General features: G+C 45.1%; 3 protein-coding genes across 3 annotated transcripts in view; 1 reads left to right on the top strand and 2 right to left on the bottom strand.

Moving 5' to 3' along the window:
- The first annotated feature begins 1,983 nt into the window (after positions 1-1,983).
- LOC106816070 lies at positions 1,984-5,273 on the top strand. The gene is made up of 5 exons (XM_014820626.1): positions 1,984-2,017; positions 3,064-3,203; positions 3,632-3,744; positions 4,307-4,442; positions 4,714-5,273. Exons 2-5 carry the CDS (start codon positions 3,155-3,157, stop codon positions 4,737-4,739), a joined length of 324 nt encoding a protein of 107 aa, XP_014676112.1. The 5' UTR covers positions 1,984-2,017; positions 3,064-3,154; the 3' UTR covers positions 4,740-5,273.
- Positions 5,274-5,447: 174 nt separating this feature from the next.
- Positions 5,448-17,028, bottom strand: LOC106816069 (hemicentin-2-like). Its single transcript, XM_014820625.1, has 11 exons — positions 16,891-17,028; positions 16,498-16,601; positions 12,239-12,414; positions 11,685-11,799; positions 10,670-10,877; positions 8,817-8,965; positions 8,314-8,416; positions 7,871-8,031; positions 7,392-7,560; positions 6,524-6,775; positions 5,448-6,033 (listed from the first exon to the last, which is right to left on the bottom strand). Exons 1-11 carry the CDS (start codon positions 16,934-16,936, stop codon positions 5,564-5,566), a joined length of 1,953 nt encoding a protein of 650 aa, XP_014676111.1. The 5' UTR covers positions 16,937-17,028; the 3' UTR covers positions 5,448-5,563.
- Positions 17,029-18,802: 1,774 nt separating this feature from the next.
- LOC106816068 overlaps positions 18,803-21,364 on the bottom strand; it is an 8,975-nt gene continuing 6,413 nt past the window's right edge. Inside the window, exons 10-11 of the mRNA XM_014820624.1 lie at positions 21,172-21,364; positions 18,803-19,641 (exon numbers count right to left, since the gene is read on the bottom strand). The exon at positions 21,172-21,364 is cut by the window's right edge and continues 62 nt beyond it. Coding sequence (XP_014676110.1) covers positions 19,220-19,641; positions 21,172-21,364 — 615 coding nt within the window. The 3' untranslated portion in view covers positions 18,803-19,219. The remainder of the gene's footprint in view (positions 19,642-21,171) is intronic.

Below are 21,364 nucleotides of genomic sequence, written 5' to 3'. Positions count from 1 at the left end.
TCGTCGTCGTCGTCGTCGTCGTAGTACGTAGTAGTAGTAGGTACGTAGTAGTACGTACGTAGTAGTAGTAGTACGTAGTAGAGAGAGAGAGAGAGAGAGAGAGAGAGAGAGAGAGAGAGAGAGAGAGCGAGAGAGAGGAATAGCTTCTTTCTGTATTCGTCGTTAATATGTATGGGTATAAATGAACACGGACATACAATAACGAGAAGTAACTGCTGTAACGCTAACCTCTAGGAAAGAAACAGAGAAATTACGTACAGAGGGAATCTAGGCGGATGTAATATAAGCATAGAGAATATTGAGCGATGGGAACATGGGCAGATAAAATATAGGCGGAAAGGAATATAGACGGAAGTTAATATAGGCAGAGGAAATATAAGCGGAGGGAATATAAGCGGATGGAATCTTTGCGGAAGGAATATAGGTGGAGAATATCTATGCTTAGGGAATTTAGGGAGGAGGGAATATAGGCGGTGGGAATATAGGTGGAGGGAATATAGGCGGCGCGAATATAGGCGGAGTCAATATAGATACAGGAGAATAATAGCTAGGGGGAATATTCGCTAGATGGACGGGTGGCGCCTTTCAGTTTAACTTGGTAGTTAACACTTGAAGTCATATCTTTTGACAAGCGTAAGGCGAAAACATAAATAAACAGTGACATAACGTTGACCGTTTCTCCAGATTGCGTACACTGTCTCTCTAACGCCACGAAAGTAAAAATAAATCACGGCGCAGTCATGGATATCATCAAGCCGATTCGGCCATTTTGTTTTCGAAACAGAAACCCCGGCGAATCTCATGCTTTAACTCCTTACGACGACATACCCAATGTGATTGATCTTGAACCAACGCTTTGTATGCTGCGCAATTCGTATACGCGCGCGGAACTATATTCGTGCGGTAGCTGTGCTGAGTGAGGCTCACATCCCGCTTGCAGCCCGTCGTGAAGCCTTGCCATATTAGGCTGCGCGTGGCCTCCGATTCCTTTGCGTGTGTTTACTGACGCCTTCCGGTTTCCTACTTCGCGTGCATCGGCCCACCGATCAAGGCACATGGTTGCGTTACGATTTTGCTTTATTTACGTAATATCTTTTGGTCAAACGTGAATAACGTGTGTAACGCGCATTTTAATCATCTGCCTTTGTTCGTCGGCGAGGTTGTTTTCGGCGTTACTAACACGAATGCTTCCACAATTTCTTACTAAAATTCTAGATTTTATTTCCGAATCATATCACAGGTGTGGCGTGATAACAGTATCGTGTGTTAACATGCACACTACTTCGTTTATGTACGCATATACGCGGCCCCAAATGACAGAGTTGTTATGGCATGGTCGAGCTTCATGCAGGCGTGCGGCTTACCCTGCGGCCGCCTCCTGTGAGCTATAAATACATCATCCCAAATAGAACTAGCCGCGTGCGCTTTGCCGGCCAGTAGGCGCACGCACACGCGCGCTGCGGAGGCTGGGCGCGTGCCGGCTAAATATAGATGAAAACGAACACGCGTGACTGTACTGATATCGCGTGCATTTTCAGCGCAGCAGCTGAAAGATGAAGGCAATATATGCTAGATCAGTATAGCGACCGATGATGGCCCGTGTTGATTCTCAGTCGTATACGGTGCCAACAATACTGTGCTGTGCATCAACTGTGTGTACTCAACTAACGTTGTACTTCGTCGTAGCACGATATGCTGTCCAGTAATATGTTGACAATAGTGTACAGTCTGGTGACATCCAAGACACCCTGGTAACATGCCGCATTAATTCGCTGCATAATAAATAGTTCTTTTAGCTTTTCATGTTAACTATTTCTACAGCAATATCATATCACATTACCCTGCTTTTAATTTGCTTCTAATACATACATGCTATTTGCAAAAACCACTGAATAATTAAAAATTACCCATTCTTGATCCTAATTTATATCTATAAGTGGCTTTGTTATCATTATATACATGATAGCTTTTTGTTGGTTTCAGGCGGATCTCGGTCTTCCTGAAGAACAAGTTGAAGGTTTGTATCTAGCTACATGTATGATTTCCTTCGACATCTGTATACTTCTGTGTACGGCAATTAACACCGCTGCCGTACCGCCTACGTATCAATGATTATTGTGTATATAAAGTAAGCCCTGCAAATTACGTGTACACAACGTGAACACATATTTGCCGTTACGCATATTTGAAACGCATGCATCTATAACGACCCAGGTTTGGAATTCGCATAAACCATACCAATTGACCATACGATAATAGGCGCATAACAAAGCGCAAATGTATCTGAGTTGTACAGTTGCTCCTTCAGGTCGTACACTAAGCGTGCTACTATGTCTTAATATCGTATCAAATAGTGCGGCATTCCCCCGCCCGTATATCATATGTCGGCCGGTTCTAGTTTTTGTGCGCGCAAACACGCCCGCTGTACGATAGAGCCTTGTACATATGAGGCTTCAGCCATGCGCACGATGATTCTTGCTGATGCTGTGACGCTCAGGATAGTGGCTGAAAATAGAAGCGCTATTTTTGCATGAGCGCCGGCGTGCGCATGCGCGGCAGCCATTATGTGCACGCAGACGCGGCCAGGAATGCACTTGTAAAGATATCCGATGTCCCATGCATCACCCGTGACCTCGCATTACGACGCCTAGGCACATATATATATATATATATATATATATATATATATATATATATATATATACCGATGTATAGCATCTGTGGGGCAGCAAAACAGATTTAGTAGCATAAGCATAAATAATGCACGATATCCGACTAATTAATTATTTAAATATACCTAATAAATAATCCTTTGCATTTTATATATCAGAAAAATGCACAATACTCAAGTCAGCTTTTCTACGCCACAAGGCACATATATACAATAATGCCAATACGAATCAACGTGAGCGGGAAGATGTCTCGTTCGCTCACTAGGATCGCGAGTTCCGCCGTAAGCACCATCAGATTGTAAACGTCCCGGCCATGCTAGTGTCACGCCCGCCACCTCACAAATACGCCTAACTCGCGCTTAGTTTGATTCGAACGTCGCTTCTCTTGCAGAATACAAGGCGGCTTTCGGCAAATTGACCGGGAGAGTACCGGTACATCGCGACAAAGGATCTCGGCCTTGTCCGAGAGAGATGGCATCACAATGGGTCTCACAGAGCTCAGGCCATGGTTAAGGAGGCTGACCGCGGACGGTTAATGATTAGTATGCGTGTCGTATAGTATATATATACACGTCACGTACCGATAACTCAAATTAGACTGTAAAAGGAAGAATGGAACAAACGTACGAACTCGCACTCTATTCTCTTTTCACAAGTACGCTACCACCGCACCGCACACACACAGCACACACACACACACACACACACACACACACACACGGACTCACACGGCACTACACACTTACACACACACACACACACACACACACACACACACACACACACACACACGACACACACACACACACACACACACACACACGCACGCACTACGCACGCACGCACGCACGCACGCACACACACACACACACACATACGCACGCACGCACGCACGCACGCACGCACGCACGGGTAGGCCTACACACGCATTCTCATGAAGAATATGTCTTCGACTGTAGGCTCAGGCAAGATGGATTTCGAGGATTTCGCTATGGTGGTAGTCAAGTTCATCCTAGAGTCCGACGAGGACATGACCGAGCAGCTGCGTGAGGCCTTCCGTCTTTACGACAAGGTAGGTTCCCTACACGTGGCTCACGGCTCACGGCTCACGGCTCACGGCTCACGGCTCACAGCTCACGGTCCACGGCTTACGGCTCACGGTCCACGGCTCACGGCTCACGTTTCACGGCTCACGGCTTACGGCTCACGGCTCACAACAGTGAACATATCTCATGGCTCCCTATATTCACCGATCAGTGTTAACGCGTCTCAATCCACTCGTCCGTCAGTGTTTCAATATTCACTCAGAATTCTGTAAGATGCGAAGTATGCTCACGTCACAATACCAGTGAAATTAACTGCACGAAATGATATCCATCGATGTAATTCTTGCCAACGTTGATCTAGATATGCAAGCCTTGTGACAACTGACACTGGTCGTGAAATTTACAGACTTGCGTAAAATTTCCATATTTCATCCATGGCATCGACGGATTCCGATGTGTAGACGAGATTGTAATCAAATGTTTGAATGAAACTGAGCTCCCGAAAACCGGCTCGCGCGTCGATTATTCGTCGCGACTGCCGCCGCAACACGGCGATCGGTGAAATAACCTATGCGCGTCTGCTTCTAGGGTAACCAAGGTTACATCGTCGTCGATGACTTGAAGGAGATTCTTCGTGCTGTCGATGACAAGATGTCCGACACTGACTTGAACGGCTTGATTAAGGAAATCGATCAGGATGGCAGCGGAACAGTCGACTTCGACGGTGAGTGATTGCTGTAGATTTGCGATCGCGAAAAGCGTTGTTTTGTACGCGGAAACCGCGTCGTTTTCTCTCGTGTCGTAAATGCAATCGTTACCGAAGATCGTCAGTTAACGATCGATTGATCGCGAGCTTTCCCGTTAAAAGTACATTCATGTTAATACATTGTCAATTCAGACATTCCAGTAAATATGACATTAGCGCCGATGTCGATTAGTGTTCTTTATTATATTTCTGCATATGCATACGTAATAAATGAATATGTGCATTTCAGAGTTCTTGGAAATGATGAACGGATAAGGTGTGATATCTGCGGTGTGTGACGTCATTGTACGAAGCGACGCTACAGATTACTGGAACAATGTTACGTCGAATTGAACATCGTCACGTGACATATTTATGTATAATTCGTTTCTAAACAGCAAACAGTAATATTGTAGACCGGACACTTCGTGGCTCCTTCAGTTTTTGCTTGCAGTCCCATGTTCATAAAACTTCATTTTCTGTCCAATAAACACTCGTGGCAATTCATCAAAACTCGGTGGATTTATATTTTTGTTTCTATTCTGAGGTAACTCCTCCTCTCCGGCGCTAGAAAACGCAGGGAGCTGTGGGTAAATTAGAGACACTGCTTCTGAACTGAGAGAGTTCTCTTGCAGCGATAACTCGAAATGGCCACAGCACAGTCGCTGCGGGTCATGCGTGCAGTCCGTTAGCAACCACCATCTCATGTCGCCTATCTGCAAGAAGTCAACGCGTACTAGCGTAGTGAGAGTGCAATAATTATGTTTGATTTTTTTAATAAAAGGGTGTTCACACTCTGGCTTTCAAATAGTTGCTCTTCTGTTTATGTAGCATGTAGACTAGACATAGAATATACGGATATTCAGTGGGAGTCGTACGTAATATTTCTTTATTGTACGATTGGCAAACGTGCTACAGTATAAATTGCTTATAATATCTATGATATAATAAAATGTCATATTTACACATACTCATGAACTGCGTAGATGAACATTATATAAAATCACGACCGTCTAAAAAACAAGTGAAATTAAGTGCAGAAATGAAAGTAGGCTGAATGATTGGTGTCATATCACTTAGACTCGGTCGATATCGTATTCTCATACACTTGTCCCTCTTTCGGACAAGTACTCATATGACTTATTCTCGGCTAAAACGGGGAGCATCGGAGGGGGTACGTATGAGATATAGACGGGGCGCGCTTGTGCCTGCGCGTAAGACATTCGCGATCCGGATGTTTCTAATATGTTGTCGTCCGGCTCCCCGATTGACGAGTTGATCATTGGGTGTCCAATACGTCTCTGTAGCTGGCTATTGATTCTATTTTCATCGATGATATCTGCCCCACCGTCGCTGCCCGGGCTTCTGATGATGTCGCAGCGATAGGCCTGGTTCTCGTTCGCCTGTGCCACGTGTAGTCCGCTATCCACACACGCCTCATCCACGCCATCAGCCGACTTGGCGGAAAAACACAGCTTTCGCTTCCAGTACAGATATCCGACAACAGCGAGGATGACGATGACGACAATGATGGCGATGATTATGCCCGCGATCATGCCGCCTTTCGAAACTAGATGTAAAAAAATAGAAGGAACACGTGCTGATAAAAGTAGGCATGTAAATAAGCAATAACTCAGCACGAGTTAGGGATATTCGCGTTTGATGCGCTATAGTCATGGCACAAGTCAAATGCGGCATGTTACATGAGATAAATTGTTTTCAATGCGAGCGAGAAAATATCAATAGAAAAAAATGGAAGTCAGCAAATTGTGTCGTTATAAAACGCTATAAAAAACATTCGTTATAAAAGCAAGACAAAAAATTCTGGCAACGACATCGAAAGATCCTTTCGCGTTCACCTCGTATAATGGTTTATACACGTCCCGTGAAGAAACCATATTATAGCTACACGTGACACAAAGATGTTCCGACACGTTCCTGTTGGACCATGTGTACGCATACCATGCGCCGCCTACAGTGAAATAGTTTCTTCAACGACCCCCCCCCCCCACACACACACACACATATATACACGCGGCATCACGTGGCACGGCTTTTACCTATGACCGTGATAGCGAATTCGCGTGATTTGTCGGAACCAAGGTCATTCGTGGCGGAGCACGCGTACGTGCCCTCGTCGTCTCTGCTTATCTCAGCGAATATTAGCAGAGGCGTGTCGGATTGAATGACTGTGGCGCCCTTCATCCAGGATATCGCTGGCGTCGGGTGACCATCTGAGGCACACTCCAGCTCGAGACGCTCGCCTTCGTCTATCTCCGTGGGTTGCGGCGACATCGTGATTTGCGGAGAGTCTGCATCGCGAAACGGAGCAGCTTAATGTAGGTATTCTCATACGCGCACGCACGCATGCGCACGAGCACGCGCACGAGCACGCGAAAACCGCACAAATCCACGCTCATTCAAAAACGGGCATGCTCGCGTGTATTAAATTCTATCCTAAGATGCAACGAATAAACCTAACGCAGTGGCTATACGCGTCCGGTCATCCAAAGCTCAGCACAGATTCCCAAATCCACGTCACGATTAGGCCACGCCCCCTTTCGAATCGTTGATTTTACTAGATTTACTATTTTTTTTCAAAAGTTACAAAAACACATTTTTTTGATAAAATACCTAAAGGTAAGTAATACTATGGTAAAAACTTTTTGTTTATTGTTTTTTACTGAAATATAGTTGGGTTCACATAAGAAATATATGACCGGACGCGTAGCCTGGGAGCTGGGCATCCGGTAACCGGACGCGTAGCCACGGCCTAAACCTAAAGCATAGCTAAGAGCTTACGGCTCAGTTTATGCGCATAGATGTCGCTGCGATCTGGATATGAATCGCTGATGCGCTTGTCGACGAATCGAAAAATAGTAATCGAATTACACGTTTCCGTAACGTTACGAGAGATTCGTTGCTTACACATGACCTCCATGTTGGATTGAAGGCTTCCGCTAGCAATCGCTGGGTGTATGACGTCGCATGTCACCGTGTCCAAGTTGTACTCCTTGAGAGCGATGAACGTCACTGTGCTGACAGATGTCTCCGTTTGATTTCTGTTTCCCGGAACATGCTCGACTTCAGAAGTCCACTGCAGCACGATTAGTAATTTATTATAATTATAGTACAGATGTTATAATATCATCGCGAATTAAAATTCTACGATAATCTAGGACTAGGCGTAGCGCAATTGCAACAGGCACCTGTTAGTTCGAACATATTCACTGTGAAGCAAGGACACGTTTATGGACTTTTAGTAATGTTTTAGTAATTATTTTAACATTTATTTTCGTCTAAGTGATCCGACCCGCGCATTCAGCTTTAGTGACAAAATCCTTCAGATTAGCTGTAACTTACACACATCACCTGTAAGTTACACACATCACAGGTGTATGCCTCACCTGTGGGTCTGTGCCGTTTAGCAACCAGCGAAATGAGGACGTTGGTTTTGAATTTTCTGCGTGGCAAGATATCACTGCCATCTGATCGCTTGTGAAGATAGCCGGAGATGTTTCATCGATCACGACCCCGTCTTGTAGCATATATAGGTCCGTGGGAGGCACTGATGTTGCCGCGGTAATACAGTTGGATAAATTATGGCTTTAGTTTAAGAGTAGGAACAAATTCATCAAGGAAAATTGGCTACCATTTTTAAATGTTCATTTCATTCTTTGATTTTCGGAATTTCGAGAAGACTGCGCATCTTATTATGATTAAAGTAATACATTGGGATAAAATAGATTTTCAATAGCAAACAATTAATGTGTGACACATCTATCTCAAATGTTTAATTATATTTACAGCTATGTAAATTCGATACGCTTATAGCAATTAAATATGGTACCTAATAAGGTAATTGTAAAAGGCGGCGAATAAGTGCTGCCCTGGTCGTTTTCCGCCAAGCACCTGTAGTCATCGCTTTCGTCATACAGACTCGCCTGCTCGATCTGTCAAAGTACACAACATATAGCGTTCAGCACTAATTCCTATGCGAGAAAAGCGCACCATCATATTAATGTAAAATTCAGTTAAGAATTGCATTTAGTAAATGGTGAATCCGAGTTAGCCGTGTTCGAATACGACATTGATACTCTTTTCTTGTCAGTTTCCCTTTCACCGTTCTATAATCTACGAGTAAATGTATACATACAAAAGTATCGAAAATTGTTTTGAGAAAATAAATATAAATATCATCCTCATGAAAAATCCCCGTTATGAACAAAATATTATGAGAATATCAAACACGCACGCTACGCTATATGTGCGTTACTGCCACGCCGGCTACTCCAGCACCGCGTCATGCATCGCCGTACGTGTTCGACCGATGACGATTATTATTAGGCGTACCTTTAACGTGTTGTCGTTACTGATGACATTAACCCCTCTGTACCACGACACGGACGCTGGCGGGTTCGCGTCGATCACACAGCTAAACTCTGCATCTGTTCCTTCCACGACGTCCGCATCTTGCTGGGGTCCGGTAATAGCAGGCACGACTGTCGGCACGCACACACACACATAAATATAAAATGAAGGAATAGATGAATGAATGAACGAATGAATAAATGAATAAATGAATGAATGAATGAACGAATGAATAAATGAATAAATGAATAAATAAATGAATTATTAAATAAACATATTATTTTAGAGAATTTTGTTTCTAAAAGCATCTGTACTACCAAGCTTATAAAATAAAGAAGATACATAAGAAGGAATGCCACCTAGCAAGAGTAAAATGCGCATTGGTATATATATGGTGGTGATTTGTCAACTGTATTATAAGTGTACTCGCATGCGCATTCAACGTTATATTTGACATCATTATAGAAAAGGTAACACGTACCAGCAAAAACAGGTTAAATCCTAAACTAATTATTAATAAATATGCGCGCAGGCAGAGGTTGTACGCTTTCCTTAGAAGAGTGTGCGAATCATGCGATACAACCTGCTCGCGCAAATTCTCCGGATATCTGTTACTGGGGTAGATTCTTCATTGAAGATATAATAGAGACGTTAGAAAACATTAACAAGTCGCGGTATGTTTCATTCTCAGTAGCGTAAACGTTAACTTTGCCCATATTCAACGCTTGATCAGATTGACCGAAAAACATTGTCTTGGCTTGCTACGGCGACGAGCGACTCGGGCGCGATTTCCACTGTACATTAGTATAGGAGAAGGGTCATGGCGGGATCCTTCGGCGGAAGTGAAATTTTGAGATCGGATTTTGCCATGCACATCTATCTCCCTTGAACAAACCTCGGTTCATTTTAAGGCAGTAAAATCGGCCAAAAAAAAGGTCTTGGGTGGGTACGTGAGCCGCCAGTGAGCTGCCCATATATATGTCCCGCCAGCCAGAGTCAACCATCGGCAACCAGCAGCAGCTAACGTTAATCATATATAGGGGTGTAAGAACGCACCGAAGGCAAACTTAAAATATTAAGCGTATAAATAATGGCGTTGCATTTTTTCATGTATATGCATTTGCTCAAGACGGCCATGTTTACCGACGCAGCCGTTATCTTTGTCTAATGAATACCATAAATCACATATAACGCCACAGAACCTAACTAGAAACTCCGATAGTCGCTAACATCTATATATCATAGGAATAGTAGCTAGTCACGCATGTTCAAAGTAAACTTTATTGTACAAATGCGTTCCGGAATACCTCTACCTCCTCGATTCTAGTTCAAATCCGGAATGTGTTCCCCGCAAGGCGTGGCTACACTCATGCCCTGCTATAACTCGAGTACATAAAGATACTTTATCACTTTTAATAGTTAGCAGGTAACTCAGTATACTCAAGAAACGTCAGCAGTACGTGTTGAATCAACACGGTTGAGTGAAAATTAACCAAGATAGATCAGTTAGCAGATAATTTTAAAATTATCCCTCTCATATACTGAGATTTAGACACATTCACACACATCTCAAAATAAATCGCTGTCTTCCATATTCTTATGATACAACTTGCAAGCGCAGACGGTACTGCCACGGGTTGACAGTGGCTAACAATGGTTGACAGTGGTTGACACTGGTTGACAGTGGCTAACACTGGTTGACAGTGGTTGACACTGGTTGACAGTGGCTAACACTGGTTGACAACTTGGCAGTGGTTGACACTTGTTGACAGTGGTTGACACTGCGTGGAGCCACCTGCCGCCGTGCGATGGTACCTAACGGGGCGACAACTTACACATCACGTTCATATCGATGGTGAGTTCGAGCACACCGCTAGATGCATATGAGGGGTGGTCGACACGGCACGACAGTCGCCCTCCGTTGTCCAGTCTCTCACTGACGAACGTCAGCGAATTGTTAAACGTAAACGTCGCCACCTGTTCACCGTCGAACGTCTCCTCGATCGTCTCCGAAGTGGCCGTGTTAGTGATGTCTTCCCAATCCTCGAACGAAACAATTGCGCTGCGTTATCAACTGTATTTTGTTTAGAAGGAAGAATGTCCGATTAACACTTGCATATACGCCGCGCGCTGCGTTTGTCGCAACAACGTGAAGCGGGAGATAAAATATTTTTAATCGCTAAGTAGTATATCACCAAAAAAATGTAACGATACTCATATAACAACGAATGATTGGAATGTAAAATACGTTGGATTCAGGAAGGTATACCCTGACATTTGGGGTAGATCATGATAGGCAGCATGCATACGACAAGCTTTGGCAGTGATGTGAGCACTACCACTACACGTCTTTTGTGAAAAAGCAAGTAAAAATATATATGGCGTCCTCCGCCCAAGCAACCGTTATTATTCGGGAAGGTGAGGAAGTAAACAGATATGTCAAGCCCGAGAACAAACATTAAAATGTACTGTACCCGTATAAACGAGCGACTAAACAGAATGATATGACGATAAACAGGATCACATAAAGATTAGAACCAGGCAACTAAGTAAGCGCACGAGTATAGACAGTCAGCCAACTATTAGCCGGGAAGAATTAATGCGTGCATACAGCTGTGCACACTACTACCTACTAGTACTATGTTACACGTGGTTATTTTCAATTGCACGGGTACACATCGATGTGAATATGCTTGGGCGACCAGCCCACCATACCAGCGACCAGCAACCACCACCCACCAGCTAGCCCAGCGCCCATACCAGCCACCATACCAGCGACCAGCATACAGGGAAGCGAAAGGCCTGACATGCGTACACGCAGGGAATTCTATAGCCAGGCCCCCGACTTACTGATTCTTTACGCTGTTTCCACCATGTCACTTTCGGTACAGGATTGCAGTTCTTGGTGACACACGATATCGTTTCATTTTCGCTACCGATGAGTGTTGTGGCGCCATCTACTAGACTGTCATCCCGCCAAAGATATACGTCTGATGGCATCACTGTTCAGGAAGAATATCTCACGAATTACCCTGAATTCACGATGCAGTTGCTTCGAGAACGGCTGCTGTCACGATACTGGGTACGCTCGCTTGGCTAGGTGCATATATATCAGAAGTAGATAATAGGGAATTAATTTTCCCCTATTATCTACTTCAGATATAATTTTATATATATATATACGCGCTACTTTCTGAATCGTCACAATGCTTTTTAGATTTTTCGATCGCGAAACGATGCGTAGACAACGTGAAAAACGCATTTATAAGCATCAGGTAAAACGTTAACTCTGGGTTGCCACTCTTTCACTGTTTGAATTGGTGCTAGTATTACGTTAGGGCTAGAGTTCCATGATTACTCTCAAGGTCTAGCAGGAGTTAATGCAGAGGGGAACTTTGTGATACGTGAAGCCCTGATCGATCTGACAGACGAATTCGGCGTTGTCCTCAACCAGCATCGCATCGCTGATCACGAGATCGTAATCGTTGTCCTGATGTGTCTCGTCCTTATACTCGTATCTGCCGTACAATTGCAAATTCCCGAGACCTTTTCCATCGCGGTACCACTGCACGGACCACATCTTCCGAAAACATGCAAGGAACGCGCGTTAGAAGGAACGCGTTTCGTAAGCGTATGTGGTGCGGATAGTGCGACGTGGATCTATTGATTACAGGTGGTTGGAGTTACAGGAGTTAGCGCTCGTGTGCGTATGGGTTGCGTTTGACACTTTTCGCACGAAGAGAAATGTACTCTTACAATGTGCCCAGTGATCCGTTGCGAGTGAATTATAGTTTCAGAACTATTACGCGCGTGTATCAATATATGGGTGTTTTATGCGGCATATTGCGACAAACTGAAAACTGATGGATAAGCACATAAATGACCACACATATACGCTCACGCCCACGCACGCACGCACGCGCACACACATACACACGCGCGCCCCCCGCGCCAGCAACACACCCACAAACGCACCTCCCACAACACACACACCATAATCCTATTCTATTATACACCTATACCTATACTATATCAGCGGGGGGCGGCCTACCGTGGGGGGGGGGGGCCCCCGCTGCTCCCCACCCCCCCCCCCACTCTTATTTGCCCCAGAACATCCTTTTTGTGTTCATCTTCTCTCTCTTTGTCGGTCAACCGCGCTATGCATACTACTTATCCCCTTCACGGAGACAATAGAGGAGAGCAGAAGGGGGAGAGAACGCGCAAAGACGAGCCTCTGATATTTATCCACATTTTCATGCTGCCTACTCGGAAATTACACAAAGCTTTGACGCACTCTCTTTGGTCAGCTCTACTCCGTCTCCACTATAGGCACACCAGACCATGGCAGCAGCGCCCGTATTTTAGCCCATATTACCGTTGCGGACTCGGGGCCGGATTCCTGCTCGGCTTCGGCAAGGGCTCGATCCCTCGACCGGGCTCGAATCTCCCCAGTACGCCGTACTGTGCATATGCAGGCCCGTAGCCAGGCGTGGTTCCCCGGCTGGGATTCGACAAACGAACCCCTCCCCCTTCCCGACCTCCCGTCCCCCCAAAGCCCAACAAAATTTGCTTTTGTCTAGAACAATTTGCCTAGAACTTTCACTTGGGCACGGTCGCTCCTCTTTAGCTGTCAATAATTGCCAACCTCTCCATCGTGCGGCGCAGACGGTTGAACCAGTGAACACCCGAACCTCCCACACTCCCTCCCTTCGCTCCGGCTGTCGCTCTGCGCTCCCCCTCCGGCGCTACACTCCCCTTTTACTTGGCCCTTCTCCTCCCCCGTTTGTCTCCGCGCGGCTCCCTATTCACGTCTTCTAGGGTCTCCGGACCCCCCCATTGCTCGCGGCAGACACAAAGCGCCTATCTGGAGGGGTCTATTTGAAAAAAACTCTTCCGGCAGAGGGCGTGGCCCCCAGCCAGCCCCCCTTCGCGTGCCCTCGCCAACTGTCTCGGGTTACGGTTCAGACCCACCCCTAAGGTACAAAATCCTGTACACAGGCCCTGCCGACGCAATTGCATTCACCACACATTGTGTAATACTCAAGACGGACCTCTCCGTTCCTGCCTCCCAATATAAATCATTACGCCTTGCATATGACACATTTTCCCACTGTACTTATTTTCATGCTCCTCGCCACCGTACGCACACGCTTAAGTACGACGCCACGCATCAGCAGAGCCCTTAACGCACGCTGATAACGTCAGAGCTCCGGTCTACCGGACGTACCCCAGGCGTACGGTCCCGGCAGTAACCTGTGGGACTATTCTTCTCGCGCGGGTACACGACCCCTCATGCAGTGCCCGTTCTCTTCACGTTTTAGGTGGTATTTATTTTTATTCCTCAGTTCTCTTTTCTTCTCCCTCTCTCTCTCTCTACAAACTAGCTTGCTGTCTCTCTCCTTACCTCATCTCTCTTGCTCTTCCTCTTCTCAAGGCAACTTACCGTTGTCACGACCTGCTCACACAGCTCTCCATGTTTCAAGTCTCTCTCTCCCCTATACGTCTCTTTCTCTGTACTATTAGGCGTACTAGTGTTGAAGAAAGCGGCAAATTTTCCCTGTACGCCCTTGAAAACGATCACCTATTTCATATTCCCTTATTCCTATTCACATGCTCACTCTCCAGTATTGATGCACATCCTATACTACTATTCGAGTACCTCAGTTGACATCGCCTGATACAAGAAACTGTACTGAAAAAGGTGGTTATTCTCCGTTTTTCTCTCACCTTTAAAAAGTTTGAACATTTTCACCTCTCTCGATGTGCACACCAAGATCGCCTCCCCATCCTTCAGCTGCAAAATTGAAACAAGCTCCAAGCCCGTGGGAGGGGGATCCCCCTCCCACACCCACACCCCGCTCAGTCGCCTGGCTCCCTCGCTCGGGCGTTCGCCGCCCCGAATAACTCAGCGGCCCCCGGACGTGGTCGCTTCATTCTCTCAATTGCGGCCCCCACTTTGTTGAAACCGTTGGCGCCCCCTGTATATATACGTTATACTATATCAGGAGAGTTATTATATATAGGAGATATATAACACTATCAGAGATATACTTAGTATACTATTAGTACTGAGCTCAAATAGAGAGCTCACCTATATCAGCCACCCCCGCTGATAGCTGTTGGCCAGGTTTTAACGTGAACATACACGAATCCCGTACAATTAAAAACACTTCCCTTGTCCTACATAAAACGTGCCCCCTGATCAGCCCCCCCCACACCCCAACCTCCTCCCTCGAATGTACGTACATCACACCTCCTGTGCAGTCCCCCCTCCGCCCCCACACACACAGACACGCTATAGTAAGCATCCCACGCCTGTACGTACATCCACCCCTCAATGTGCTTCCCCCCCCACACACCACACCACAGAGCCACGGCCTTCAGTAGTAAGCCCTCCGCGTGTCAGCGTACATCACCATCATGGCTTCCCCCCCTCCCGGCGCACACCACCAGCGAGGCAGACACCTATAGTAAGCCTCCATGTACGTACATCCCCCCTCCCCTCGTGCGCGCCCCACCACACACAGGCATCACGCTATTCCAGTAAAGCCTCACTGCTATGTAACATTCCCTTGCCATGCTGCGTTCCCCCACGACACACACAGGACACGCTACTAGTCTCTCGCCATCCATGTTACGTAAACATCACCCTCTGGTTGCCCTTCCCCCCCCGCCACAGCACACAGACACACAACACCCCGCCTATAGCTAACAGCTTCATGTACGTAACATCATCCTCCCTGTCCGCGTCTCCCCCCCCCCCACCCACGACAGACACAGGAACGGCTATAGTAGCCTCACCTGTACGTACATCACCCTCCTGCTGCTGTCCCCCCCCACTACACACACCAGACACGCCCTACTATAGTAAGCTCCATTGTACGTCACATCACCCTTCCTGTGCGGGACCCCCCCCCCCCCCACCCACACACCCAGCAACCGCTTCAGTAAGCCTCCATACGTACATCACCCTCCTGTTGCCTTCCCCCCCCCACACACACAGACACACAGACAGCGGACGATAGGTAAGGCTCATGTACGTACATCACCCTCTGTGCGTCCCCCCCCCACACACAGACACACAGACACGCCTGATAGTAGTTAGGAGCCTTCATGTACGTACATCACCTCCGTGTGCCGTCCCCCCCCCACCCAACAGACACCAGAGCACGCCCTTATAGTAAGGCCTCATGTACGTTATCACCCTCCTCGTGCGCCCCCCCCCCCACACACACGCACACACAGACACGCTATAGTAAGGCTCATGTACGTACATCACCCTCACTGCTGCGTCCCTCCCCCCACCACACAGCACACAGACACCACTATAGTAAGCCTCATGTGCGTACATCACCTTCTGTGACGTCCACCCCCCCCACACTAACACAGCACAGACACATACACGCCCTATAGTAACGCCTTCCCATGTACGTAACATCACTCCCTCCATGCTGCATCCCACCCCCCCCTCCACACACACACAGACACAGACACGCTATAGTAAGCCTCATGTACGTACATCACCCTCCTGTGCGCCCCCCTCCACACACACACAGACACAGACACGCTATAGTAAGCCTCATGTACGTACATCACCCTCCTGTGCGCCCCCCTCCACACACACACAGACACATACACGCTATAGTAAGCCTCATGTACGTACATCACCCTCCTGCGCGTCGACGGCACATCCCAGCACACCTGTATCGCCCACATTTAACGTCAAATTCGATGGCTCCCTCTTGAACGACACGGCTTCTACTGCATCTTAGAAATGAACCAGACACATGTTTCTATGGATGGTCATATAACGGTAGAATACTGCAGTGACTGGATGGAAAATCCGTGTTTAAACCTACGTTACTAGATGCTTCGAACAGTTGCAGGTCTTACAAACCGGCTTTGAAAACAGTTTATATACGCGTTTTAACGCGCAGCTACGATTACACAATGATACATAATGCCCGCCCACAACGTTCGTCTGTAATATCCTATTGTCCAAAGGTTTAATCTGAGTATATAATATCTACGTTTCCTACGTTATATTTACGCTTACCTTTAGCTAGTATAGCCAGAACACCCCAAAATACTGTTTGTAGCATATTAGGTGGCACGGAATAAACTATAACACGAGAATAACCATGACACGTGAGTCCCAGAGCCGTTGGGAGTTCAACATGAAAATGATAACCTAGCAGTGACTATAAATTTCGTCTGCATCATATGTATGCAGTACCATAATAGACCTTTGCTCCGGCAATCTGTCGTAGCAAATAAATATCCACTCAGGAGTGCCCCCCTTATAGATAATAACGCAGCCTGTCCTATGCTGTTTGCTTACCAGTGGTGCCATCTCGTGTTAAATTCAATCGTATATTGATAGAAGAATTGCACATTAGAAAAGCTAACTATGCTAACGATTTTACACATACTAGCTTCTCCGTTTCCGCAAGCTTTTCCTTTGGAATATTGCCGCATGTATACGGTAAAGATATTTCTCTCGTTGGATGGAATATTGTAATTATTTGTTTGAGATTAGACTTTAATGCTGCAAACGATCTCATCCAAACGCTTAAGCCCGGCGCACACGTGAGTTATTTTACTCAAATAAAATGACGCATGAGTCAAATTACTCAACGAAAATCTGCCGCACACGTGAGTAAAATGACTCATGCGTCATTTTACTTGAGTAAAATAACTCACGTGTGCGCTGGGCATTAGAATTCATGCAGTTTTGTGCAATTAATTTGAGGTGACAGTTAGGTGCTCATATTCCGAGCTAAAATATCGCAATATTTTCGGATATCAGAATGGCTTATTGTTTATAATTAGATGCTATACTAATAACAAAAATAGAAGCAAGGCAATGACACAAATTAACGATACTTAGTTATCTACAATACTTGTGTTACCTCTAGACCTATGACTATAACGGTACCATTTGAGAATCTGTACTAAAATTATAATGCACGTCGACAGTAATTGGGAGGCTGGAAGATTTATCGTTCCCGCTCACATAATTTTTAAATAGCTTTGATGAATTGCGCACAGGTATTAGCCTTTAAGACAACTACAACTAGTGGTAGGCAAGAAGGGGCCCTTTAGCTATGCATGAAAATTGGCAAGACAATAGGCTAAATAAATATAACGAGCCATAAAATACAGGTGATAAATAGGAGAACATGATTATTTATTCAGCTTAATCTTATCGCACATGTGATTTATTTCTATAAATCTTGAAAAAATTTCCATAGCCAATATTTAGTAAGGCCATGAACATATGACTGTAGGAATATATATGTATATATATATATATATATATATATATATATATATATATATATATATATATATATAGGTGGCGGCCCTGAAGTGAATATGGAAAGGTATGCAGCGATTGAACGAGCATGGCAATAACGCGACTGGGAAGTAACGATATGAGGATATATTTGTTAGAAATATATTTTGCATTATTTATTCATTTTAATAATTGTGAATCTCTCGTGCATGTAGCTACTGACATTTGCGTGATAGTATACGAATTTCAACGCGCTTACGTGCACACCTCTGTGAATTCTTCACCGTCGAACCCGTAGATAAGTATAGGTATATAGTATAGGTTTAGTGTAGGGTTAGTGTTAGGATTGGTGTTATAGTACCTACTGTATGTATGGTCAATACTCTAACGATGGATTCGTTGTAGCTAATGCAAATGGTAACGGGTGGTCGTCAACAACAAGAACGATGAGTCACAACTGATAATGTGACGTGTATGCTGTAGTTATACTGGGTATACATTTAAAGTAAATATTTGTACACGGACATAGTTTTAGACCTTGATGAATAAAAGACAGCCAGATTACCGAGAACGTTACAATGACGCATTAATTCATATATGCGCAGTCATGCAATGCTGCCGAGTGAACCCATTTAAAGATATAAGAGAACAGAAAAATTCTAGTTTTAAAATAGAAAATTTTGATAACTTTATTTTTTTTAATGTTAATAACAAAATTACGGTTCAATCATTGTCAACTATGTTTCGTATAGAATCTTCTTTTACTTAATATGGCATTCAATTTCAATACTATTACTAATCGCTTATAGATCTGTATCACACAAGTATGTATATATATATATATATATATATGTAGCTAAATATGCAGTATATAATAGAGCCAATGCACGATTTTTTATGCATTTTGTTAAAGTCATCCCGTCTAACTTTTTGATAAAAATTTGATACGCAGATATCTGTAAATGATATACTTCACGTTGCACTAACTTCAACCGGTATTCACCTACGTGCCATCGCGAAACAATTTGAATTTAATATTCCTTGCGAAGGAACTCCTAAAACATGGCGCTCGCAGTTTGCACGCCACTCACACACTCTCTCCCATTTCATCTTCCGCTATGGTAGCAGATGGCGTTGGCATCGGCTGCGGCTTCGACATGGCGGCAGCGTACGACTCCCGTGACCGGCTCGGCGTATTATCATCGAGCGCCTTAGGGTCCGCTGTCTCGCTTGCGGCTTTTTCAAGATCGATCGTGTGGAAGCCTTCATCGTCCTTCTCCACCTTGTTCTCGTACGCCTGGCCCGTGCCGGCCGCCCACGCCTCGTCCTTGACGGGGTGCGACGCCTGCGTTTCGAACGCCGGCGCTGTGGTGGTGGGCTGAATCGGCTTGGCGGCCGGCGCAAAGCATGACATCTTATTCACGTACATGTAGCCGACAATGGCTGCTACCATAAACACGGCGAGGATGGCGATGATGATGCCGGCGATCATAGCCCCGCTGACAGTCGCTGAAAGAAAGCAGTCGGGCGTATTAGCCTCGTCATTTTGATGTAATCACGAATTGAAGTATTTAATATCGTATTTGCGTATTTCGACCAGTAAGAGCTGCCGAGATAAACCGACAATGTTAAAATGGTTTACAATGTATTCACGTAGATATCATGCTCAGTCGTAAACTGTTCCAAGAGTAGCGCTCGTAATTAGAAAGTGAATTTACAATTGCGACTTCTTTTCTTTAGAGAGTCTTTATGCGTATTCACTTAGTGTGTAAATGTATTTAAAGGAACAGTAGCCTCTAGGTTCTAGGGTTATTTTCAGCTAATTTAGGTTATAATTGCGCTACATAAAAAGTTTCATGGTTCAATCACCATTAGAAATTTTTTTTTTTAATGTTTTAAAACTAACGACTACAGTTTGATTACAACGACGGTGGCGCCACTCAAAGCGCACGATCTGAGAAGTTGCGCAAAGCCACTTTCCAGCCAAGGGCTACAGACCGAGGGTATTTCTTATTTATACATTTAAAAGCAAAAGGATTGTAATATCTTATAAACGACATATAGTTTCAGTTATAATATGGATAAATTTGCCCTAAAATGAATATCGTTCGGTTAAATAGCATTTAGGTATAAATATAATTGCACTTTTGTGATTAGCCCTCGGTCATTTACCTGCAAAATAAAAATGCAAATACGCAACTTTTTCAGGGTGGCAGCACGGTCGCGGGTGTCATGGCGCCGTTCAAATTTCGTAGCGTTGATGTGTAAATAATTAATTAAGTATCTGGTGACAAATACATGTTGGTATAGACGATTTGTTATACAGTAAGTACAGTTGTATGCAGTAAAATCCTAGAGGCTACTGTCCTTTTAATTGAGCTTGCGTGCGTACGCGCATGCGCGTTTGTGAAGGAGGAGGTGCGTGCATCCGCTGGTGAGTGCGTGTTGCGAGACGGGGCACAATGACTTGTCACTTTGTCACAAAGTCTTGTCGAGACAAAATTATTCGTTATCGAATTACGCGTCCATATAGCTAAACGGTTGGCTAAAATATATATGACAATCGCAAGCGCCCGCCCGCAGGCGTGCGCTCGCTTTCACGATCAGCAATCGAGTTTCAGATGATTCAAAAATTCTAACCTTGCGAACAATTTCACACTGACATGCTAAATCACTACCATACGTATTAAACATTTCTATGACGTGACATTATGTTTACAAAAATATCAGATGGCAACGGTGATTTTTGCATGCATCCACCCACACCTACTGCCTAAATATTTACATTCATATATACTTACACACACAGGTGCTCACGCATGTATGTACTCATGTACGGAAGTGTTGCCAGAAACATTTTAAAAGTCATTTCCCCTCAGGAAAAGCAGCAGAGAACGACAAACAACAGCGATCATCTACTTGTGTAGTGTGTGTGTGTATGAAAGCGTGTCCTCGCTATGTAACCATATATGTATCCGCATACGTGTGCGCGCGTGTGGGTGTGAATGCGTTCGTGCAGCTGCAAGAACATTTTCTTACCACCGACGTTGATCTGGTATTGTCGTGATTTGACGCCGTATTTGTTTTGCGCCACGCACGAGTAGTCATTGCCGGCGTCGCTTGATTGGACGAGATCAAACGTCAATGACGCGCCCTCCGCGATGACTTGTTGGTTTTTCTTCCACGTGATCGTCGTCCGCGGATTTCCGTCCGACTCGCACACCACTTCTGC

Source organism: Priapulus caudatus, unplaced genomic scaffold, assembly GCF_000485595.1.
Source record: "Priapulus caudatus unplaced genomic scaffold, Priapulus_caudatus-5.0.1 Scaffold1274, whole genome shotgun sequence".
Classification (NCBI taxonomy): domain Eukaryota; kingdom Metazoa; phylum Priapulida; class Priapulimorpha; order Priapulimorphida; family Priapulidae; genus Priapulus; species Priapulus caudatus.
The sequence above is the reverse complement of the archived record's forward strand: the minus strand, read 5'-3'. Positions and strand labels throughout refer to the sequence as shown.